Source organism: Caretta caretta, chromosome 2 (assembly GCF_965140235.1).
Source record: "Caretta caretta isolate rCarCar2 chromosome 2, rCarCar1.hap1, whole genome shotgun sequence".
NCBI classification, from domain to species: domain Eukaryota; kingdom Metazoa; phylum Chordata; order Testudines; family Cheloniidae; genus Caretta; species Caretta caretta.
Window position 1 is genome coordinate 136,858,761 of NC_134207.1, and position 25,552 is coordinate 136,884,312.

The following is a 25,552-nucleotide window of genomic DNA, read 5'->3' on the forward strand; positions in this document are numbered from 1 at the left end:
TCACTGAGCTATCCTTCCCCCCTTTTTGAGCTCTTCCCTTCTGGAGAATTAAAACAGAGGTCGTTTTGTACCTTATTTGGTTTTCCATCGGCCTTCCTTGCTGTTCAGGCTTGCGATTACCTCCATTTTTCAACCTAGATCACCATGTCAGTTGTAAACAGGAACATATCTTTCTTCACGCTTTGTCTTGTCTGGGTGCTTCAGATTCCTACCAGTTTCGATACAGTCGCTTTCACTTTCGCTTTTTCATCGCCTGCGACGGGACATACTTCAACGCCTGCCCATGTAATTATCTTTGACGTGACGTGGGGGGTTGTTGTTGTGTACGCGTCTCATCAGTACAATACATGCCAAAAATAACTAGTTAAACCTGTGCTTATTACAGCCACGCACAGATCACACACCCGCCGCCACCACGTGCTGCAGACACCCTGCTTCCCACTGACAAGGTACGCTTCAAGGGGATAAGTAAATCCCCATCGACCGCACTTCACTAGCCTTACCAAACGCACACGGGTATTTTAGAAAAAGCTGATAAGGTATACCAACTTAGTCACTCTATTTAATTTAATTGACTGATGGTAAAAATACTGAAAAGACAAGCTCAAGTCGACTATTGTAATCTTCCAGACAGGAATCCATTTGGCCCAAAGTGTTTGTGGTGTGCTTGTTTATACTTTAGGTTATGTATTTCTCCTAGAATTCGCTCTACATTAAACATTTAAAAATACATGCTTGTTATATGTCTAGTTTTTAATTGGTTTAGTAGTTGAACCTTTATTTTGTTATGTAAAACACATCTTGTCACTCATCAAATCTAAGGTATTACTAGGTAGGTTTAATGCAAAGATATTTTCTCTGTCTGTATGAACTAATTTACAAATCAAACTGATTTTCTTACATAACATGTACTTTTGGCAGAGGGACTTTCCTGCCTCTGTCCCACAACCATTCGTGCCTTTCCCCAAAACCTTGCTAAGCACCATAGCCTTTCAGCTGGAATTTCAAAAGGGGATAATTTTTAAACACTTCCTGTGCCAAAGTTAAATGTTTCACTGAGAGATTATAGAAAATGCAATTGCCCAAGGAAGAGTGAGTGTGTTAAACTGCAAGACTAGATTAAAACACTGAAGTGTGAAATAGAAGTCATCTTGACTATGTTTTTACATATACTAGCGCTCATGCAAGGAAGTTATTACCCATGCATGACTCACATAACCTCTAGTCTGAAGGCTTTGAAGTAGGGTGACCATATTTTCTAAAGTAAAAACGGGTCAGCCGGGGCTCGCCTGAGCCACCACACACGCCCACGGGACTCGCAAGAGCCACCATCCCCCCACCGCCCAGGGCTGGGGCTGAGCTCCCCCCCGAGCTCTGCGCCCCATGCCGCCCGTGGCCAGGTTGACACACCCCTCCCGGAGCTCCACGCTGCCTGCAAAGAGAAATTTGTATAGTGGGGATGCTGAGAGCGCCAATGAAAACTGTAAACAATGGAAATCACTTAAAGCCAGGGGGCACCTATGCCCCACACCCCTAGTTCCAGCACCTATACCTTCCCAAGCTCTGCGCTGCCTGGGGCTGAGCCTCCCCCTCCCCCCCCCCTGAGCTGTGTGCCCCATGCCACCCACAGCTGGGGCTCGGGCTGAGCACTGGAGCCTTGTGCTGCCTGCGGCTGGGGTGACCCCCCCCCCGAGCTCCATGCCCCACACTGCCCGCTGCAGTGGCTGGAGCTGGGACTGATACCCTCCCCTCAAGTTCCACGCCGCGTGAGGTTGGGGCTGATCCCCCCCCAAACTCTATGCCGACCGCGGCTGGGGCTGACCCCCGCGACGACTGGGGCTGAGCCCCATGCTACCTGGGGCTGCGACTGACCCCCAAGCCCTGCTGCCCAGCACCTCTCATCACCACCTCCTAATGTTCCTCCATGCCCCACCTGGGGGAGGCGCCCCCTACTTTTTTGGTAAACTGGGCATTTTTTTTTTTTGTTTTTGCCAACTGATCAGTTTTGACAAATGCCCTTTTTTGTTAAAAAAATAAAAATAAAAAAGAAGAAGAAGAAAAGAAAAGTCGCGAGGGCAGGGACAGAGCTTAAAAAGGCGACTGTCCCGGCCAGAACAGGACGTACAGTCATCCTACTTTGAAAGGAGTTGGGAAGGAATTTTCCCAGCTAGGATGTGGCCTGGCTGAGGAAAGGAGGAAGGAGCGGGGACTTGGCTTAGCTCTGAGAGGCGGGGAGCAGTGGTCACAGCCAGAAGTTGGGGACAAGAGTAGTTCTAGACAAAGGCTAGTGTGTGGAGATTTGCTGCTCACTAACTTAAAATATTTAATGTTGTGCCCCATCCCTGAGCACTGGTAGGGGCGGGGGAGTGGTGGTAGTGGCAATCGCAAGCTGGAGAAGAGCCAGAGAAAGCCTCTCTGCCCTGTGGAGATTGGGGACATCATAGAGTAACAAAGCCTGGAGGCTTCCTGAGCAGCAGAGGAAAGGGATGGGCACTTTGGGGAGCGATACTTCAGTGGTTTGAGCATTGGCCTGCTAAACCCAGGGTTGAGAGTTCAATCCTTGAGGAGGCCATTTAGGGATCTGGGGCAAAAATTGGGATTGGTCCTGCTTTGAGCAGGGAGTTGGACTAGATGACCTCCTGAGGTCCCTTCCAACCCTGATATTCTATGATTTCTGCCTCTGAAGGAAGGCAGCCTATTTCACAGAGAGAGGGGTGAATCCCTATGGTCTGAGGCCTCATTGGACCCAGGGTTTCCCCACACTTGCTAGTTAGTTCAGCAGAGTGCTGAGGGTACTGCCCTGTCTTGCTTCCTGCCCAAACTTTTAGGCTGTTAAGGAGATTGGGCAGGTGGTGCTTTGTCCCCTATATTGCCCCTTACTTCACGAGCATGAGCCTTTGTACATTAAGGAGGATGATCACCTGGCAGTTTCTTGCAGTTGCCAGGTGCAGCTGTCCCAGCATCATCTGGGATTCACTGTGGGTCCTGTGGGAGTCAGATATGCTGAGTCCTTCAACAAGCAGCCCACCGGATGAGAAGACTGAGGGTGTCCCAGTCCTAAAAGGGGTTTTCGAGTCATAGGCCTTTCTTTTCTCTCCAGTCTCTAGGTCAGCCAACAAAAGTATGGGATCTCCACCTTCTGGAGACAGCAGCGCTGGAGCTATGTAAGCTGGCAAGCCTATTAAATACAGGGTGGGGGATTACATAGCTGAAAGTGTTTTGTGCATTGTCTTCATCTGCTGGCAGGGAGGATCTATCCCCAAGTATCTGGACTGGCACAGAGGATTCAAAGAGAAATAAATAGTAAGCTTTAAGCTTTGAAATCTGCCCACAAGCTGAACTACTGCATAGGATATGACTGTCAGGCTACTGCCAATGTGGACCACAGCATAACTGTTACACCAAAAAAGAATCTCTAATCTGGAAGATGTGGGTAGTGATTGTGATTGCAACAAGATAGGGAAAAATGAAAGAATCCAATATCCTTTATCAGCCCTTGCCAGGCCCACTCTGAGCACCATCACTACACGCTCTGTTCACTGTGAAATTCAACACACAAGTCAATGCAGTTTGGTTCTTCCCGAAGATATCCTATTAAGCCCGCATAAACAGTTTCTGTGCTCCTAAGTACTTCCTCATTTCCTTAGTGACTCTAGTGAAGCAGAACAGGTACATTACTCTGCCTCAAACTGGAAACCAAAGGCTGTGACCAGGGGGCACCACACAACAGGCAAAATTCAAATGTCAAATAAGGGCTTCTAATTGACTAATGTTCTTAGCCCAGAGTGCACCCAAAAATTAATTTTTGCAGATTTTCCACTTTAGTGACCCCCTAGACACAAAGTTGCCACAGGGACCCTTCGTGTAACTGATTTCTGCATAGGTGGGGCCCGTCACTTGTAAATTCCAAGAAACAAATGATACCTACAACAGGTGCAAAACCATGATAAAACTCAATATGCAGTTTGCTTTTTAAAGGAGGAGGCACTTTATTTAAGAAAAGCATGGGGAGAATGAAAAATTAGGATAAACATGTTACAGATGACAAATGGAACCAGTAATGACAAACAAAAACACCAGAACCACCACTCAGGAAGTATAGTTAATATGCCCAGATCCCTGCACTACTTGGTTGTGTGGGTGCGGGCACAATGCACCTCCTCTACCCAGATTTCCTTTCATCAGCTTCTCTCCACATCTTCCAACACGTATGGTTGTTTAAAATGGAGACAAAGGAGTAGCCTCATGTCCTTCTTGACCCACCCACGGGCTGTGGAGCCAAGAGAGGAAAGGGGTGGAGGCCAGCAAACCAGGGTCATGGCCTAACCACTTTTAAGCAGGTACATGGAAAATAGAGTTGTCACCCAGCTGGTTTCTGACTGGCCTGGCCAGTTTTTCTACTCTCTTGTCAGCTACCTGTCAAGAGATGTAATCTCATGGGGAGGGGATTTGGCTGCAGGTGAGAGGGGAAGAGGAAGGTCAGGTGGGAAAGGGGCAAATCTATGGCCTCCTCCACTTTAAATGGCACTCTGAAGCCCCTGGACCCACCCACCCTTTCCATGGGTCCTCTAGCAAAGAGAGGCGGCTTATACAAGTCTCTACTCCAGCATCATTTAGAGCAGATGTTCCCAAACTGTTTGGGAGTGCATTATCAGCAGATGGGGTCACAGTGATCCTTAGCGTGCGGAGGATGCCATTTTGCTCTACACAGCATGACCTCGCACATATGGTGCATCCTCCGCACAATGTGACTTAGTACGTATGAGGTCACACTGTGTGGATGCCATTTCGTGCTACAAAATGGTATCCTTCGTGCAGCATGATCTCACACTTATGGCGCATGTGAGATCACGCTGTGCATAGGATGCCATTTTGCTCTTCAAAATGGCAGCCTCCACGCTGTCTCGGATTCTGGCAGCAAATAATTAAAATGGGGTTGTGCCAGCAAAAAGTTTGGGAACTCCGATTTAGAGCCAGGGATGAGGTGACTAGAAATCTGGGTTATACCACCTTCTCCCTAGGAAGCTGGGAAAGATCGCACTAGGTGTCCATATGAATGCCCAGCTATGGCAACTTGGATACTGGAGGTTCCATATTTCCCCTGTAACTTAACCATCAGCACCTTCTAAAATCCCACATATTCCTGAGCTGGCCCGACCTGCAAACAAAATAATTATCCAAATACCATGCAGCATGATGTAACCCTTTTTTCCAAATTAAGGCCCATTCCATAAAGTTATGAATTTCATAAAGACAGCACAGGAAACCAAACAGGCTTAATTCCCTTACTAAGCTTCCTACATGAAAGACTGATAATGTGTATTTCACCTTTACTGAATTTGGTCCGATCTCTTGCTTCCTGAACCAGCACCTAAACCCTTGGCCATCTTTTGGAATACAGTCTATTGGTTGACTTATTTCTTGATATAAGGAGTGTGTTAATTTCTGTGAGGTATCCTCTTCTGCTCACTACCTTTGTCAAACTCCAGGTATCAAGTCTGGATCCAGATATAGCACTGGGCTTTGAAAGTGAATATCAGGACACATAGGTGAATGAAGACAGACACGGATAGATTTAAGTGGCAGCAGCCTCCAGCTTTATTGAAGTAACACTGGGGAAGGGTGCTAAAAGATCATAGATTTTCAAAATGAGGTTTTCACAGTTAGCTATGCGCTACACAAACTAAAGTATACTGTGGATAATATACACAGGGCCATTTACTTTAACTATATGCTCATTTTCTGCTTTCAAGCACTGTTAAGCAGACTGTAAATTGTGGAAAGAACTATTCATTCTGACGGCAGAATATACAGAAATACTGCTTCATTTCGGTGATGAAATAGTAATGAATTGTTGCCAGTATCTGGAATGCTCTGCTACAATTCGTAGCACTCCTTTACAAAATTGAGTAACTTATCAATATGGTGAAGTTCAAAGGTTAAAGGATGTAATGCAGAAAGAAACAATTTAAGAACATAAGAATGGCCATACTGGGTCAGACCAAAGGTCCATCCAGCCCCGTATCCTGTCTACTGACAGTGGCCAATGCCAGGTGCCCCAGAAAGAGTGAATCTAACAGGTAATGATCAAGTGATCTCTTTCCTGCCATCCGTCTCCAACCTCTGACAAACAGAGGCTAGGGACACCATTCCTTACCCACCCTGGCTAATAGCCATTAATGGACTTAACCTCCATGAATTTATCCAGTTCTCTTTTAAACCCGCTTATAGTCCTAGCCTTCACAATCTCCTCAGGCAAGGAGTTCCACAGGTTGACTGTGCGGTGAGTGAAGAAGAACTTCCTTTTATTTGTTTTAAACCTGCTACCCATTAATTTCATTTGGTGGCCCCTAGATCTTATATTATGGGAACAAGTAAATAACTTTTCCTTATTCACTTTCTCTACACCACTCATGATTTTATATACCTCTGTCATATCCCCCTTAGTCTCCTCTTTTCCAAGCTGAAAAGTCCTAGCCTCTTTAATCTCTCCTCATATGGGACCCGTTCCAAACCCCTAATCATTTTAGTTGCCCTTTTCTGAACCTTTTCTAATGCCAGTATATCTTTTTTAAGATGAGGGGACCACATCTGTACGCAGTATTCAAGATGTGGGTGTACCATGGATTTATATAAGGGCAATAAGATATTCGCCATCTTATTCTCTATCCCTTTTTTTAATGATTCCTAACATCCCTTTTGCTTTTTTGACTGCCACTGCACACTGCGTGGACGTCTACAGAGAACTATCCATGATGAGTCCCAAGATCTTTCTCCTGATTAGTTGTAGCTAAATTAGCCCCCATCATATTGTATGTATAGCTGGAGTTATTTTTCCAATGCGCATTACTTTACATCTATCCACATTAAACTTCTTTTTGAAGTTCTTCACAGTCTGCTTTGGTCTTAACTATCTTGAGCAGTTTAGTATCATCTTCAGACTTTGCCACCTCACTGTTTACCCCTTTCTCCAGATCATTTATGAATAAGTTGAATAGGATTGGCCCTAGGACTGATCCTTGGGGAACACCACTAGTTACCCCTCTCCATTCTGAAAATTTACCATTTATTCCTACCCTTTGTTCCCTGTCTTTTAACCAGTTCTCAATCCATGAAAGGATCTTTCCTCTTATCCCATGACAACTTAATTTACATAAGAGCCTTTGGTGAGGGACCTTGTCAAAGGCTTTCTGGAAATCTAAGTACACTATGTCCACTGGATCCCCCTTGTCCACATGTTTGTTGACCCCCTCAAAGAACTCTAACAGATTAGTAAGACATGATTTCCCTTTATAGAAACCATGTTGACTTTTGCGCAACAATTTATGTTCTTCTATGTGTCTGACAATTTTATTCTTTACTATTGTTTCAACTAATTTACCCGGTACTGACATTAGACATACCGGTCTGTAATTGCCAGGATCACCTCTAGAGCTCTTCTTAAATATTGGTGTTACATTAGCTATCTTCTAGTCATTGGGTACAGTAGCTGATTTAAAGGACAGGTTACAAACCATAGTTAATAGTTCCGCAATTTCACATTTCAGAACTCTTGGGTGAATGCCATCTGGTCCCAGTGACTTGTTACGGTTAAGTTTCTCAATTCATTCCAAAACCTCCTCTAGTGACACTTCAATCTGTGACAGTTCCTCAGATTTGTAACCTACAACAGACAGCTCAGGTTTGATAATCTCCTTAACATCCTCAGCCGTGAAGACTGAAGCAAAGACTTCATTTAGTTTCTCTGCAATGACTTCATCATCTTTAAGTGCTCCTTTTGTATCTCGATCGTTCAGGGGCCCCACTGGTTGTTTAGCAGGCTTCCTACTTCTGATGTACTTTAAAAACATTTTATTACCACCTTTTGAGTTTTTGGCTAGCTGTTCTTCAAACTCCTTTTTGGCTTTTCTTATTACACTTTTACATTTAATTTGGCAGTGTTTATGCTCCTTTCTATTTACCTCATGAGAATCTGACTTCCACTTTTAAAAATATGCCTTTTTATCTCCCACTGCCTCTTTTACATGGTTGTTAAGCCACGGTGGCTCTTTTTTAGTTCTTTTACTGTGTTTTTTAATTTGGGATATACATTTAAGTTGAGCCTCTATTATGGTGTCTTTGAAAAGTGTCCATGCAGCTTGCAGGGATTTCACTCTAGTCACTGTACCTTTTAATTTCTGTTTAACTAACCTCCTCATTTTTGCGTAGTTCCCCTTTCTGAAATTAAATGCCACAATGTTGGACTGTTGAGGTGTTCTTCCCACCACAGGAATGTTAAATGTTATTATACTATGGTCACTATTTCCAAGCGGTGCTGTTATAGTTACCTCTTGGACCAGATCCTGCGCTCCACTCAGGACTAGATCAAGAGTTGCCTCTCCCCTTGTGGGTTCCTGTACCAGCTGCTCCAAGAAGCAGTCATTTAAAGTATCGAGAAATTTTGTTTCTGCATTTCGACCAGAGGTGACATGTACCCAGTCAATATGGGGATAATTGAAATCCCCCACTAATATTGAGTTTTTTTATTTTGATAGCCTCTCTAATCTCCATTAGCATTTCATCGTCACTATCACTGTCCTGGTCAGGTGGTCGATAATAGATCCCTACTGTTATATTCTTATTAGAGCATGGAATTACTATCCATAGAGATTCTATGGAACATGTGGATTCATTTAAGATTTTTATTTCATTTGATTCTACATTTTCTTTCACATATAGTGCCACTCCACCCCCCTACCCTCCCACCATGACCTGTTTTGTCCTTCCGATATATTTTGTACCCCGGAATGATTGTATCCCATTGATTGTCCTCAGTCCACCAGGTTTCTGTGATGCCTATTATATTCATATCCTCCTTTAACATGAGGCACTCTAGTTCACCCATCTTATTATTTAGACTTCTAGCATTTGTGTACAAGCACTTTAAAAACTTGCCACTGTTTATGTGGTAAATTAACTTGTTACTTTTCGGATGCGTCAGATTCTTTATGTGAATGTTTCTCGTCTCATCTGGCCCATACTTTATCCTCTTCCATCCTCTCCTCCTGACTAAAACCTAGAGAATCTCTATCAATAGACTCTCCTCTAAGAGAAGTCTCTGTCTGATCCATGTGCTCCTCTGCAGCAATTGGCTTTCCCCCATCTCTTAGTTTAAAAACTGCTCTGCAACCTTTTTAATGTTAAGTGCCAGCAGCCTGGATCCACTTTGGTTTAAGTAGAGCTCATGCTTCCTGTATAGGCTCCCCCATCCCAAAAGTTTCCCCAGTTCCTAATAAATCCAAAACGTCATCTCATCCACGCATTGAGACTCTGAAGCTCTGCCTGCCTACCTGGCCCTGCGCGTGCAACTGGAAGCATTTCTGAGAATGCCACCATAGAGGTCCTGGATTTCAGTCTCTTTCCTATTGCCCTTGTTTAATGCATCTGTTGAAATAAAGCAGAAAATTGTATAATCTCTGGACAGATATTGAATAATCCTCTGTATGGATTTTGGTGCCAAACCATGTTTATCCAGTGACTTTGCTTTTGTTTCTGCACTGTACATGTTTCGAGTGGTTGGAAAACCATTCCACAGTTGGGATGAGAGCTTGTTCCACAATCAAAGGAATTATTGCTCAAATGATGCCTCACTGCATGGTACACAGCAGTCATTTCTGCTGCTGTTATGGCTGCCTCTTCCTTTCGAGCTCAAGAAAATATTCGCTTTTTTCTTTTTTAAAAAACCTGCCAATTTGTTTTTCTTATATGCAGCACCAGAATCACAGGTTTTGACATCTTTGCCACTGTGAATACTGGAGAATTCCTGTAGAACCTTCTGGACAGGAGGCCTTCAGGCTATTATTTTGGGCTTGCGTAATCTACAGATATTTTCCCTCCCTATCTCTTCTATATCTACACATTCCCGTCACTTTATTCCTCTAACTATTGTGAAACTGCTATTGGTGTCTGGCATTTCTGACTGAGTTACACAAAGCTTGTAATTGATGGATTTAAAAAACACAAAACTATATACTTTCTTATCTCAAACCATATTCTGGCATTCTGTTTGTGAAACCACTGCCTCAGGCCCTTTGGAAGCAATTCACCACAGTGCATGCCCTCTGACCCTGGGCCCCCTCTAGATCCCCTACATTTTCTCTGCAGGTCCTTCTCCTGTTACTCTTGACTCAGAGCATTAGGCCCAAACTCTCTCAACTTCCCTGATCTATCTGAATAGATGAGTTCTGCTGGGCCCCCTTCACTGTCTGGGGCTCTCCACAGAGCTCTCCCCTAACCCCTGGTGTCATCTCTCTGACAGAGCAGGTTCCCTTTTATAAGCCTGCCCCAAATAAAAATGGCTGGCCGTGCAGGGGGCAAATGTCAGATGCAGGTCACCTCCCTTTGGAGGTGTGCCAGCCAGCCACCTTTGCACCTTGGGAGCAGGAGTGCTGGAAGCTCCCTAGAAGTGCGGGGCCATCAGCGCCTGGACCATGGGCCCTCCCCACATCTGCCCCTTCCCTCCCCTTAAGAGAGAGAAATGGGGGCAGAGGAGGCGGAGAGGAGCAATTGGTGGAAAGGGCCTCAGGGAAGAGGCGGAGTGAGGGTGGGGCCTCGGGGAAGAGTGGGGGCAGAGTCACAGGGGTTAGGTTGGAGCATTGGCGGGGCCTTGGGGGGGAACAGCAGAGCAGGGGCATGGTCACAGTCTGGGTGCTGGTGGCCCCGCACTTCAAGGAGCTTCTGGCACTCCTGGGAGTAGCCTCTTCAAACAAAAGACTCATGTGCCACCTCTGCCATGCTGCCTGGTCAGCAGACCCAACCACTGGCCCAACCCCTTTTCCTGGGAAGTGGATAACTAGGTACAGCGGAGACTGAACCCACATACCCTTAAAAGGGACAGTCCACTCTGTGACAGATGGTATTGGAGTAGACTGGAGGAAAATTGTTGTTGGCTTCTCATACCCTAAATTGTTTTCACGTGTGTGTACACCATGTGAATGGAGTCCTATCTGCAGTGAATGAGGCCCTCCTGCACCTCAGCTGAGCAGGAGAAGCCATTTGTAAGACCCATGTCCTAGACAGCCAGATTCAGAGGCAGTCTGAATATAGGATCTTGCCATTCCTGTGTAGCAGATCTTGACATGAAGGTAGAAGAGGTTGGCTGGTCAGTTCCAGTAATTCTGTGAACCAGAATTGCCTGGCCTCTGTTGGCACTATCACCCTGGCCAGGCGGTATGATTTTGTTGAGTACATGTGGAATTAACTGAATGGGTGGAGAGGCACACAGGAATCCTCTGCTCCCGTGTAGGAACAGAAGCTGTCAAGGATCCTTTGCCTACTCCTGCTCTGTAGCAATACAGAGAAGGCACTTGATATTGGTGCTGGTGGAAGGGTGACACCATATGTTGAATATCACTTACTAATATGAATCACTGCCTGAGTTTTACTTTAAAATCTTCTCTCTTGTTCCTGGCTTCATTCTTGTAACTAGCCACTGACACTGGGATGGGAAAGAACTTCTACACAGTTATGTCCCTTTCCTTTATTGTAGCTAATGAGCACCACTTGTATTGGTGGAAACCAGAGGCCCGCTACCCTCCAATGCATTCAAATCAAATTTCAGGACCACTTATCTTCTCAAAATTCACTTTCCTTGCTCTGCCTGACAGACTTTTTCTAGTAATTATTGAAAAGACAGCATGTACCTGTTAACACACAAGGATGTGGTAAATTAATCAGTCATTTTAAAATATAAGTTAAACACTATAGTTTTAAAGTATTAATACAGAAGGTATATTGATTGCTAAGAAAAAGTTAATAAAAACAGAGTACTAATTGCAGACATTTCTCTGTATGTAATAAACCAAATGCTCTCTCATACTTGTTCTAAATACTGACTTAGAAATACAAATAACAGTAATGAAGTAGCATTACTAGCAGCTTACCTTCCTTTTTGCTGTATTGACAACACAACTCAAGTACACGTCCATTACCTATAACAGATTATGAAAACCAAAGCAATTGAACATTTTAAATTTCTGAAATTAATCATTTCAGTCACCATCCTCGTTTACTGTTATTATAATATATCTTATCATCCAGCCAGTTTGTTGACCCACAGCATGAAGATTCATACAAGTTGAATTGTCTCACGTTTGCCTCCAGTCTGCCTTTAACTTGGTGGGATTGCATACATTTCACTAGAAAAGAAGTCAAATGCATTTCTTTGTTGATGTTCATAAATTAAAAACATACCATGCCACATAATTCTGATGAAATTTCCAAATATTATTGAGACAGTACATCAACTTTTCAAGAACTTACCTTTCTGATACCATGCCTTCTCTTCCAAATATTCCATAACCATATCTTTACGTTTGCTAGAACTGTTGCTTGTAACTTTGCAGCCATACAGTCCATCTCTTCAACCTCCCAGTTTGACCCCATGCTCTCATCAGGGTTCAAAGATGCATAAGCACATTTTTTTAATAACTTCTGGGAGTATTGTTGTCACAGTACCACCCACGCCACTTTCTGTTTCAATGTCTTCGTCTGATGCTTCATTTCCTGTACATATTACTGGTGTCTTTTTTAAAGGGTTTTGATTTGTAGATACTGTGCATTGATCATAATCTCTTCCCTGATAAGATTTCTCATTTAATCATTAATCCATATTAGGTATTTTGTATATCCTCTGTAAGTGGGTTGCAGCTGTCCTCCATTTCTTGTTTTTGTTCTTGAATTGAGTAACATAATATGGTCCCCAGAGTCGAATTTTATTTTTCCATATCTAGAAATGTTTCTTTGATAATATTCTTTTTGCTGTTTGTCTTTTGTTCTGGAGTTGTTGTTTACAGCCATTCGACTGTCAGTGTCCATTTTTTATTACAGGGTAGTGCAATACTACTGGTGTATCTGGTTATCTGGACACCAGAACATTTCTGACTGTGTCAAGAAATGGAAACCGGTTTGTGTTCTGTAACTGAACAACAACAAATTAACTTGTATTAAAGCTACTAGTGATTTAAGACACATACCAAGTAATAGGATGAAAATTCCTCTGGAAACCTGGCTTCTCAGCCATATCTATGACGAAGGGGTGCTATTTTTGTTGACATCTACTGTTTCAATCGCAAACAAAAGAACAGGAGGACTTGTGGCACCTTAGAGACTAACCAATCTATTTGAGCATCAGCTTTCGTGAGCTACAGCTCACTTCATCGGATGCTGTAGCTCACGAAAGCTTATGCTCAAATAAATTGGTTAGTCTCTACGGTGCCCCAAGTCCTCCTTTTCTTTTTGCGAATACAGACTAACACGGCTGCTACTCTGAAACCAAACAAAATAAAGTTAGTCCAAAAATTCATCCTAGTCCTCTTGGTTAGCCATCTGCTTTAACACTCTAAACATTGAAGGATAACTCAGTTTGTTAAAACAAGTACTTAAGAAAATGTCTGGAGCTATCTGCTTGATATAGACTCTGCAAAATGTTAAGTGGAAGCACCGCACATTTTATATTGCTAGGACTAATTTCTGTTTTAGATTTCAGAAGATAGTAACATTTTCAGTGGAATAATTCAATTTGGAAGATTTGCTCACAATATTCAATTTATGACACAGTCCCCTTTACTTACTGTTGGGATTCCCTCCAAGACCTCTTTCCACTTGGTTTCCCCAAGAACTCAATTCAAGTCCAGACTTCGTCACTCAGATATTTTTTATTTGGCACACACCAATGCTACACTGAGTTGATCAGACTCAAACTCAGGAGGGTGGATGCAGGGTATATCACAGCCCTAAAGTTACACAGGAACTCTCTTTTTATATACATTTACACATCCCATTGCATTTATTATGAATTGCATCATACATTTTTGGAATGGTTTGGTTTCTTTGCAGCATGCTCTGTCCACGTGCTGTCCATGTTCCTCTTTACCTCATCTCGATAGTCTTAACTTATTTTGTCTTGTTTCTAGTTCATAGTAAATAGTTCGGGTGCTCTCCCTCTTATCTTAGCTGGCTCAGACACACTGTCTTTTTAGACTACTGACCTATTTACTTCTCTTATTTAGCACAAATGTCCTGTTTTCAGCCTAATAATTCATTTACCTCCCAAAATCCTATTTCCACAAAATAAGGCCTCTCCCTATGTGTTAATTACTCATGTCAGGCCAGGCCTCAGCTACACTTTCCACGAGTACTTTTTAAATATTTTCCCTAAAATTACCTTTGGTATGGGGTTGTGAAGCTATGTTCTATCTTCAGTGCTTCACACAGGGAAAGCTGGGGGGGGAAACATTTTCAATAAACTTTCCTTCTAATGTATGTATTTATGTTATGCATAATTACAATGATTTGTCTAATGTGAATCATTACCTAATTATTGAACTTGGAACCATGATCTGTGTATATCCCGTCTGGACATGCAGGTCACTATATAACTTCACAGACCTTCCTTGCCACATCATGTACTTCCTTGTTTCTAATTGAAAATGCTTTCACTCATCTTGTAAAATTAGTAGCAATATATACTAGTACCCTTTCTCTGTTGCTCTGAATGGTCTGATTAAGTCCATTCCAACCAATTCCCATGGTTTAATGATGTATGTGCATTAATATAGAGTAGAATTATAATTTGAATTCTTCCAAGGATCTTTTTTATAAGGTAACGTAGTGAGCAAAGAGAACAAAGTGATTTTTGCAATAGTTAGCCCTTTTTCAAAAGTACATAACATAGGTATAAGGCTAGTCAACAACCCCACAATTTACGTCTTCCATAGATTCACAGAAAGATAGGGCTGGAAAGGACCTTAAAAAAAGCATCAAATCCAACCCCCTGTTCTGAGGCAGGACCAAGTAAATCTGACAGGTGTTTGTCCAACCTGTTTTTAAATACCTTTAATGATGGGGGTTCCACAACCTCCCTTCAAAGCATATTCCAGAGCTTAAGGACCCTTATAGTTAAAAAGTTGATCCTAATATCTAACCCAAATCTCCCTTGCTGCAGATTAAGCTTATAACTTCTTTTCCCACCTTCAGTGGACATGGCGAACAAGTGATCACCATCCTCTTTCTAACTTATCTGAAGACTTATCAGATTCCCTTCAGTCTTCTTCTCTCAAGACTAAATGTGCTCCATGTTTTAACCTTTCCTCCATAGGTCAGGTTTTCTAAACCTTTTACCATTTTTGTTGCTCTTCTCTGGACTTGCAATAATTTGTCCACATTTTTCCTAAAGTGCAGTGCCCAGAATTGGACACAGTACTCCAGCTGAGGCCTCAACAGTGTAGGGTAAAGCAGGATAAATACCTTCCATGTCCTATATACAACACTCCCATTAACACACTCCAGAATGATAGTAGCTTGTTTGCAACTAGATTACATGGTTGACTCCTATTCAGTTTGTGATCCACTATAACCCCCAGATCCTTTCAGCAGTGCTACCACCTAGCCAGTTATTCCCCATTTTGTAGTTATGCATTTGATTTTTCCTTCCTAAGTGAAGTACTGTGCACTTATCTTTATTGAATTTCATCTTGTTAAATTCAGACTAATTCTCCAGTTTATTAATCCTGATCATTTCAAATTCTAATTCAATTCAAATTCATCCTCCAAAGTCCTTACAACCCCTTCCAGCTTGAGGTCATCTGCAAATTTTATAAGCACACTCTCTACTCCATCATCCATCTGATGAATGAAAATATTGAATAGTACTGGATCCAGGACTGACAAGAGCACCTGCTTGTAACTGAGACAACACAATTCCACAATGAGTTCTATTGAATTCTGAATGAATGTGCTGGGCCAGCGTAGTGAGCAATGGAAATCATTGTGGCACTGAGTTGTCTCAGTAGCAAGGGTGTTGACTTGTTACTGACAATTAGATGCTTTACTCTGTTGCAATAATAAATATATGGTTAGCCTGGTTACTGTTTACATGTTTTCTGAGTTGTTTTTCAGGAAAAAATTCATACTGCCTATCATGTTGCTGTAGTTTGCAATCAAAACATTCATAATGCTTTGTGAATGAGGTCATAACCACATTTGTTAATTAATATAGGTAGGAGACATGTACAAGTTTAAAATGCACCTTAATGCATTGCAAGATGATATCTAGATGAAATTATTTTCTTCCTTTCTGATAATGCAAACCACTCGTGTCCTAGTTTTGAAAAGCACATGCAATATCATCAACATACATGTTTGAAAAAATTATGGCAAGGAGGGAGAGCTTACATTTTCACATCTAATGTATAAACGTAGTTCCTTTCTGAATTAATTTTAAGTGGAATCTAAATTAAAATTAAATATTTGAGAATTTTGTTTTAGTTACAATATCCACTCTTTGATGTCATTTGTCATTCCAAGCCAGTCATAACTTGAATTCATAGATTCATAGATATTTAGGTCAGAAGGGACCATTATGATCGTCTAGTCTGACCTCCTGCACAATGCAGGCCACAGAATCTCACCCACCCACTCCTGTAACAAACTTCTCACCTATGTCTGAGCTACTGAAGTCCTCAAATCGTGGTTTAAAGACTTGGAGGTGCAGAGAATCCTCCAGCAAGTGACCTGTGCCCCACGCTGCAGAGGAAGGCGAAAACCCCCAGGGCCTCTGCCCATCTGCCCTGGAGGAAAATTCCTTCCCGACCCCAAATATGGCAATCAGTCTTGTTTTGAATATTCCACTACTGTTGGGAGAAAAGTTTTATTTTGCTGTTATATCCCTTACACCATCTTGGATCCCTTTAACAACAACAGGGAATCCATACTTGTTGCCCTTCTTTCTCAGCCCCTGTTACGCCTTTGGCTCCCTTTTTGCCCTAAGGCGGGAAACTGGGTAGATCACCTGATCGGTAATCTGCCCAGCAACTGTATGTTATAAAAGGGCCAGCACGTCTGGCAGACGGGGCTGCCCATCTTAGATGGACAGCAGCAGTGGCAGGAGCACATGCTGCTTCCGAGAGGCAGAGTGCTACTGCTTACCCTGGAGGGTTGACATCAGTACCACGCATAGGGTTGTAGGGAGTGTTTCTTACCTGCATGCAAGAACAAGCCATCATCTGCCATTCTGATCCTGCCTCAGGCATCCACCCACGATGATGCAGGGAAGAAGAGCTGCAAGAAAAACAAGACCGAGCTTCCATCAGCCTGTGCCTGAGGTCCTGCCCTCCACCTGCCTTACCATCCGGATCGGGACTGGAGCCAGCCCTGTCATGCACCGGTGCCAGGGATAAAGCTTCAGGATATGGATTTGTCCTCCATGTAACCTACCCGGAATCAGGCTTTGGAAGGGAGCCAAGCCCTTTTTGTCACAGCCGGTGGCCCTTTTATATTCGGTTCCCTTGTTTTCTCAGTTATAATTTGGGAGTCCTTATAGTTACCTACCTGTTACTTACCTGAGTGTGACAGACCCAGAGCAGTGAGGTACAGAAGTCTGGTAGAAGGCAAATATATTGGCCACTGGATGAACAGTTTTCTGTTCCCTGAGTGACCAGAGCAGGGGCTGCGCTAGAGCAATCAAGAACCTGCTAGAACCAATTAAGACAGGCAAGCTAATTAAGACACCTGGCGCCAATTAAGAACATGCTAGACTCAGTTATGGCAGGCAGACTAATCAGGACACCTGGTTTAAGAAGGACCTCCCATCAGTTAGGGGCAGGTGTGCAAGGAGCAGGGAGTGAGAAGGCGTGCTGCTGGAGGATGGAGGAGTACAAGCGTGATCAGGCTTCAGGAGGAAGATCCTGCAGTGAGGGTAAAGAAGGTGTCGGGAGGAGGCCATGGGGAAGTAGCCCAGGAAGTTGTAGCTGTCGCACAGCTGTTACAAGAAGACACTGTAGACAGTTGCAATCCACAGGGCCCTGGGCTGGAACCCGGAGTAGAGGGCGGGCCTGGGTTCCCCCCATTCCCCTCAACTCCCGATTGGAGACAAGAGGAGGTGACCTGGACTGTGGGTCCCACCAGAGGGGAAGGTCCCTGGCCTATCCCGCCACCCAGTAGGTGGGTCAGCAGAGACTGCAGGGATTGTTCTCCTCCCTTTCCTCATGCTGGCCAGTGATGAGGTTAGCTGAGTGAATGGCAGGTTTGAGCCACTAGCAAAATTGGCCAAACTGAGGGCGGCCGTGAATCTCTGAGGCAAGCAAATACGTCAATAAGTGCAGGACCTACCAAGGCAGAGGAGGAACTTTGTCACATGAATTAGTCTTACCCTTATTCCAATCAACCTGTTCTTGTTTTGCACCCTATCCGTTATCAGTTTTTCCTCTGGGGGTAGTAAGACCCTGATGATAGACTTGGGAGGGAGGAGACGTTCCTGAGACTTGTCCTCTGGCCAAGTATAAAATCCAGTCAACACTACGTACACCTATTGAACTGTCATGGTACATTTGGAACAGTTCTAAGGCTTCCTTTTTGGTGTACACAACTTTCAACTTTTTACCTTAAGGAAAAGTTCCCTTTCTGCTACCCACAAAAGATTAAGATGTAATGATGACATATATTATTGCAGTTTAAAAATATTACTTAGTTTTAAGAGATTATGTACATAAGAAGTTATACATCCATATAAGCCTTAAGGGCTTGATTATTAAGACTAAAACCTTATTGTGTGGATTGTGCTCCTAATTCCACTGATGTTAATTTTACAATGCCAGATAACTTCAGTGGTTAATGAACAGGCCCATCATCTATATGCTGAAGATTTAATTATATTTTGCAATTGAAACAATTAAAAATTATGTCTCGCCTTCCAATGAAAGTCAGCGGAATATTGACGCAAGCTAAGGTTCTGTTTTTTATTCATGATTTCAAAATGTATGTTATTCTTTTTGTATTGCAAAGCCTGCACAGTTCGATCCTCAACAGATTTCCCTACGTATTTGTCACAGAAGATATTTCATGTATTATTGACATATTTTGATAATTGCAAAGATAGAATATCTATACACATAGTAAGCAGACTCTTTTCAGACACGTGATCATAATAAGGCACACTGAACAATACAGTATTCACAGGGCATGCCAATGCTACCAAAGGGATATTAGAGCTATGTTCCTAAATGAAAATAAAGTGTTATTTGAATTAATGAGCTCACATATGAAATTACCAAAGTGCACAAATAATTACTGGGAGCATGAAATGTAACAGCACAAGGACAGTAAGAAATGTTAAAAAAAAATCATAGTGTAACTTGTCAAAACCACAGAGTATGATGTAAATCAGTAGAATCTGCAAAAAAGAAATTTAGAGCAGACATACAGGATAATATCATGACAAGAAAAGGCAGGAAATATCTTTAAAAAGAAAAAATGGCTGGAGGGTTTTTTTATTCCTTCAGCAGTCATGCAAGTTAAACCTGATGTAATCGTGGGTGCAAGTGTAACTTTCTGGGAACTGAGGAGTTAATATTGATAGGTGCACAGACTGTTTACAGAAAAGTTATGTATGTATAGCAATTAGGAAACACTCCCTTTTTCCTGCACCTTAGCTTAACTCTTTGCTGAAAGACAGGCGAGAGTTCTTTATTTCCAGAAATAAGTCAGGGCTATTATATGGGGATACCCTAAATTACTGTGTTAACAGTTCCAAGTGAGCTTCAGAGAGTGATCACTCTGGGCAAGGTCCACAGTACCAACTTTTGACAGTATTATAATGTCAAGGGTGTGATTTTTTTATGACACTTTAATACCAGCAACCCCTTTCTAGTGTAGACTATGCCTCAGTTTCTTAGTAAACAGCTTGCATCTCAGCTCAGTGTGCACCAAGGGTGACCACCCAGTAAATGTGAATGATCAGGATGAGGGTGGGGGTAATAGGCACTGATATAAGGCAAAGCCCTGAATATCGAGACTGTCCCTATAAATTGGGACATCTGGTCACCTGTGTGCATTGGTGGGATTCAAGGTCTCTGGTTGGGGGTGAAGGTTTAGGTCACCTCCAGAGGTGGGGGAAGGGATTGTCCTATTGTTTCACAGTTGTTAAATTCTCCTAAGCTTCTCATCCCCATTTTGGCTGATTGGTTTGTTCCCATCCCCTTGCGTAATATTCTTTGCTATAAATTGGTGGAACACCCCTGTGTGTGTACCTGGGTTTTGTATCAGGAGCTGCCAGACCCACGTAAGCAAAGGGACAAATGCCGGCCCCGGAGAGTAATAGGTGCAGGCTCACTACCTTAGGAGATCAACCAGCAGAGATGGGGGTGCGGGGGTTGGCACAACATTCAATTATGAATCCTGCAACCAGGATATCTGAAGGTGAGCGATCCAATATCCTGCGTGGTCAGCCCACTGATATAAAAGAATATGAAGTATGACCAGGATCAGCCCAGGCAGGCGAGGAATGAAGCAATATTATGCAGAAGGGATTTATTCACTGAAAGGGTTTGGCGGATATACATACCGAGCCATACACCGAACCCTGCAGAGACCAAATTCTAACATCTATAATTGCACCAGAACTGGAGGCAGTGGACGTGGTGAAACTTTAACAGTACGGTGACCCCAGTTTAACTTGTAAATCCACTCTGCGTTCGCTGATTATATGCGCCACATGTGTTTTGTTAACCTCTAACATCTTACCAACACGGGTCTGTGATCCCCTCTTCAACCGCTTCCTACATGTAAAAAGAGAAGGGGGGAGGAAGGGGGTGTGTGTTGGGAGGGGAACGGTAGAGGGCAAAGTGGATAAGTTTGAACACTGTGCAGTGCAAAACAAAGAGCTTTTCTGAAAAATAACCAGTTTATTCAACTCATAACAAACACTGGTAAGTTTTGCCCTTGCTGTTTTAAAGGAACCAATTGTGGCGACCATGACAGAATGTCGAGGGAAGGGAAACATGCTTTTAAAGAATCCCTGCAAACTTTGGAATTCTGAATGCAATGACATGAAATAGAACATATACAGGTCACCTTCAAATGCCCCTTGATAACCTTCAGTTATGGGGGGGAGCGGGAAAACAAATACACAGACTGCCCAAAACAATCACTGCATGACAAAGGCACCATGGTGACTGGAGCTGGGTTGCCAGGTCTCAGGGCTCCTGGCCCCTGTGGCTGCAGCCAGAGCTCTGGACACCAGCCTTGGGGCTTCCACCCCCCACCCTACTCCTGCCACAGCTCTGGATGCCCCGATTCAGGGCTTCCACCAGGTGGCTGCAGCTGGGGCTTGGGGTTTCCACCCTGCAGCTCCACCTGGGGCTCAGGGCACCCTGCTAGGGGCTTCTGCCCCCTGCGGATTTTGTCAGGGTCCCTGTGTTAATCTGCCAAGGGACTAGCAGCTAGGGGCCACCAGCTGAGGCACTCCCAGCAGCTGCGACCCACCTCCTCTAGCTTCAGGAAAGTTGGTGGCTGCTGCCTTCAAAGCCCAGCACAGAAGTGAGAGTGGCAGTCTGTGACCCCCCCGCCCCCCAGAACAACTTTCAAACAACCCCCCCGCCATTATTCAATTTTGGGTCAGGACCCCCACCGTTACACCATGAAATTTTAGATGTAAATATCTGAACCCATGAAATTGACTAATTAAAAAACCCCATGGCATTGAAATCGACCAAAATGGTCTGTGCATTTGATAAGGCCCTAGTTATAGGTTTTTATACTGTGCTAATCACTATAGTATCTGAGCACCTTCCAGTAGTGCATTAAGGACCGTAACCACACGTGTGTCGAGTTGGGGTAGTGCCTTGTTTAAAAATAGAAAATACTTGTAGCTATCCATTGATATGAGAAAAGGTTGCTTTCTTCAGTGTTGATTGGACGATTGCGGGTTTGAAGAAGGAAGGGCAGACTCGGCTCTCAGACCCAGCAGGGTTGAACACTCAGCATATAGGGACAGTTGATATAAGCAGTGCTTGTTGCACAGCCAACAATCCAGAATCTTGCTAAAGTTCTAAGTTCTGCATATTGATCACCCACACAGAGAGAAGCAACACGAAAATCATTCCGGTTGCAAAGTCAAGCACTCAAAAGTTGGGAAATGCCAGACACAAGGCAGCCACTGCAGCAGGTGACTTTAACAGTCCAGTGACGCAAATCATCCCACCAGGTTTCAATAATACCAACTCTATCAAATGTAGTTATCAATGAGAACGTTTAGTTCCTCCTGCTTCTTACCCAGTCTCCTAGCAATGGTGCATAAACAATTCAGTTTCTTCTCTTCACATTTCTTTACCACCTCTAGTCAATATCTTCCCAACACCCTGAGTTAGAACCCCATTTGACAACTTAGTACCCTCCCTTTGTACTGTTAGAGGAATGTCCTCCCAGCTGCGTCACTAGTCTCCAAACCGTGAGATTATCCCCCACTTCTGAGATGCAGCCTGCCCCATTGGTACAGCCCCTCTCTCACTGGAACATGTCACTATAGCCCTGAGGCTGCAGTACAACCCTGGAGCAGCTTAGCTCCACTCGCCGGCTTGTTGTGGAGGAACCCATTCCCTGAGAGTTTCTGTGAGCCAAGCTCTGTGGGGATGGGGGAGGGAAGGTTGGCTCATCACAGGCTCAATACACTCTGAAAGGGGCCTAAGAGAGCAATGTTCATCAATGATATTTGGCCATCACCCCACAACAGTGCTAACAGCATTCTGAGGTTGAGTGTCATGCATGCTGTGTACAGTACACCATAGCATTTCACTGAGAGCAAGGATGGGTTATCTGTAGCCAGGGAGAAATTCACAGGGTCAGACGCTTCCCTCCATTGGCAGTGTAGGGGGAGAAAGACAACAACTCTGCATCTGCAGTAGCACGGGATTGCTGGCTGTGCAGCATGCTCTGTAACGGGTCTCTCCACTCACCACTAGTCAGGCACCTCGCCCTGGCCGTTCTGGTGAATTTCCCTCCCCGCTGCCAGCCATCCAAACTGCAGTTGCTGAGATGATCTTCCTCTCCTGGTACTGTCTTCCCCACTTTCCCAAGTCTGGCTCTGGCTGCTCTTTTTCTATGTCCAGTTTGGACTTCTTCTTACCTCCAAAGCTCCCTATGCAAACATCTCCCTGTGTAAAAATATCTCCACCTCAGTCATCTGCTCCTCCCCTCCCACTCCCACCTTACAGACCCTTCTTCCTGCAGCATCCTGCTGCTACTGGGAAGGACCCAGCAACCTCCGCTCAGGCTCCCCTTTCTATTCATTCCATCAGACTCACCCGGTACCTCTCCTACACTCCTAGAGTGACCCCTTTAGCTTGAGTGAGAGGGGCTTGTGCTGACGGACCCTGGGTCAATCCACACCAATGCCCATGGTGTCTGTATGTGGCCAGGGTTTTACTTACCTATCATTGTAGGTTGTTCAGCCCATTCCCAGCCATCTGTGGTATATCTTTTGCTTCTTGCCATCTCTGTGATGTCGGTCCTTCATCTGTACAAGGACACAGCATATCAAGGCCAATCCAGCAGCTCCCTTCCGGTCTTCACCTCCATGATAGACAGCGCATCCCAGCCTGACCACAGAAAGACAGGGTGGTGTTCTTCAGGGGAACCTGCTGGAGCTCCAGTCTCCCCTGATCCACCTCACCCCCACACACTAAGGGTTTTCAGAAGATACTGCTAATCTCAGCTAAACAAAGCAGCTAAAATGAGGTCACTGTGGGTGGATTTACTGAATAGACTGGTTCTAAGAGAAGAGGAGATTCCTTCTCTGCTCTCATGAGATTCCCATAGGAAAAGTATCTGATGACAGGTTGGTGACAATACAAGCCCTCAGCCCCTGGAAAGGCAGGAAATCAGGACTCTGGGAGTTAAGGATTGTCTCTGTCCTGCTGGAGGGAACAGAGCTGGAGACCAGAAAGGGCACTGGTGTAATTGTATGAAAGACAGTGACCTCTACCTGTGAAGGTGGCTGAAGCTTCTTGCAGGCAATAGAGTCCAGGATCCTTACACCTCCTTTGACGTTGCTTTTCCTAGGAGTAAAATCAACACAGTACAATGAGAATGTCTGAGTGCCAGGGCTGGGATCCAGGGATAAGGGATGCTCTCCGTCAGGAACCTGATCTTTGTCCCAAGAGCCACCCTCATAGACTCATAGATATTAAGGTCAGAAGGGACCATTATGATCATCTAGTCTGACCTCCTGCACAACACAGGCCACAGAATCTCACCACAGAATACCCACTCCTGCTATAAACCTCTCACCTATGTCTGAGCTATTGAAGTCCTCAAATCATGGTTTAAAGACTTCAATGTGCAGAGAATCCTCCAGCAAGTGACCCATGCCCCATGCTGCAGAGGAAGGCGAAAAACCCCCAGGGCCTCTTCCAATCTGCCCTGGAGGAAAATTCCTTCCCGACCCCAAATATGGCAATCAGCTGAACCCTGAGCATGTGGGCAAGATCCACCAGCCAGAAAGAGTTCCCTGCAGTAACTCAGCTCCCTCCTGCACAGCTGCACCCTGGGCCACCTCCATGATGGCCCAGAAGGTGCATCAGGGCCTGCTCAGGGAGCTGGTGTCTTTCTCCTTCCACCACTTGGCCTGGCCACAAGCTGCTTCCCCGCCAGCGGGGACAGAGGGGCCGCTCTCCTCTTGGAGAAGCCGGTAGCTGCTTCTCACTGGCTCTAGAGTCAGCTGCACAGCCTTCTTCTGCAGCATCTGCCTGAGCCTCTCCATCCTGGAACTGAGTGGGGAGCAGCCATGAGTCTGGGGTCAAGGCAGCCTCTCACTAATGGGTCTGCCTACTCCATCCCCACCTCCCCTCCACCTAACTGCACGCCCCACCACGGGGCACAGGGACTGCAATTTACACCCGCTGGCAGCAGCTCACAGCACAGGCTGCTCCCAAAGCTCCCCCTCCCCACTGAGGCACTGTGACACCAGAGGAATCCCACACTTTCAGAGCAGTGGGGCTTTCAGTCTGTTTGGACAAGCAGCTCCCTCCTCCCACCCAGGCCACACGCCCTCCCTGGCTAGAGAAAGACCAGAACCCGGGAAGGAGTCTGAGTTTGCCCTGGGAACTTGTCCCCAGCTAAACTTCACAAGGTCCCAATCATATGAGGCATGAGTCCCCCTCAGTTCCCACAGAGTTCAGTGGGAAAGTGGGTGTTCAGCAGCTGGGAGGGTCTGACCCCCCAGAGACTCCTACAAGGGAAGAGCTGGAAGCCCTATTGCTGGGCTATTTCCACCATGTTGGAGATGACTCTGGAGAACACCCTGCAAGAAACACGCTGCCCAGGCCCAGAGCGAAGGGCTGCAGGGGGCTGTGTTAGCCAATCTAGTCTCACTGGGAGGAGATCCCCCCTCCTCCTCCCACCATTTCTGCCTCTCCCCAAGCAGAACGGGAAAGCCTCTGAGGAAATGCTACCTGCCACTCACGAGGTCTAGATGGCGCAGTGCTGGGTGGCAGATGCTCAGAGTTGATCTGTTCCTGGCCCTCTTCCTCACTTTCCCGCACCAAGGTGGGCTGAAAAGGGAGCTGCACAATGCCCTGCCAGCAGGGAGACCAACAGTGGCTGTGAAAACAAAATCATGTTTTATTGCCAAACGATGGATGAACTCAGGCTAGCAGCCAGGGTCCAGAACACTGACATACTGCGGGCAGGACGCCTCCCATCTCAAGGTCTCCTAGCACCTCACACACATTCCTGAAGCCTG

General features: G+C 44.8%; 1 protein-coding gene and 1 long non-coding RNA gene across 2 annotated transcripts in view; one reads left to right on the plus strand and one right to left on the minus strand.

Moving 5' to 3' along the window:
- OTULIN (OTU deubiquitinase with linear linkage specificity) overlaps positions 1-262 on the minus strand; it is a 53,204-nt gene extending 52,942 nt beyond the window's left edge. Inside the window, exon 1 of the mRNA XM_048839626.2 lies at positions 72-262. Within this exon, the coding sequence (XP_048695583.1) occupies positions 72-88 (17 nt within the window). The 5' untranslated portion in view covers positions 89-262. The remainder of the gene's footprint in view (positions 1-71) is intronic.
- A 110-nt stretch (positions 263-372) lies between these two features.
- Positions 373-18,748, plus strand: LOC125632022 (uncharacterized). Its single transcript, XR_007355142.2, has 3 exons — positions 373-449; positions 3,101-3,164; positions 17,066-18,748. It is a non-coding gene; the product is annotated as an uncharacterized LOC125632022 (long non-coding RNA).
- The last annotated feature ends 6,804 nt before the right edge of the window (positions 18,749-25,552 follow it).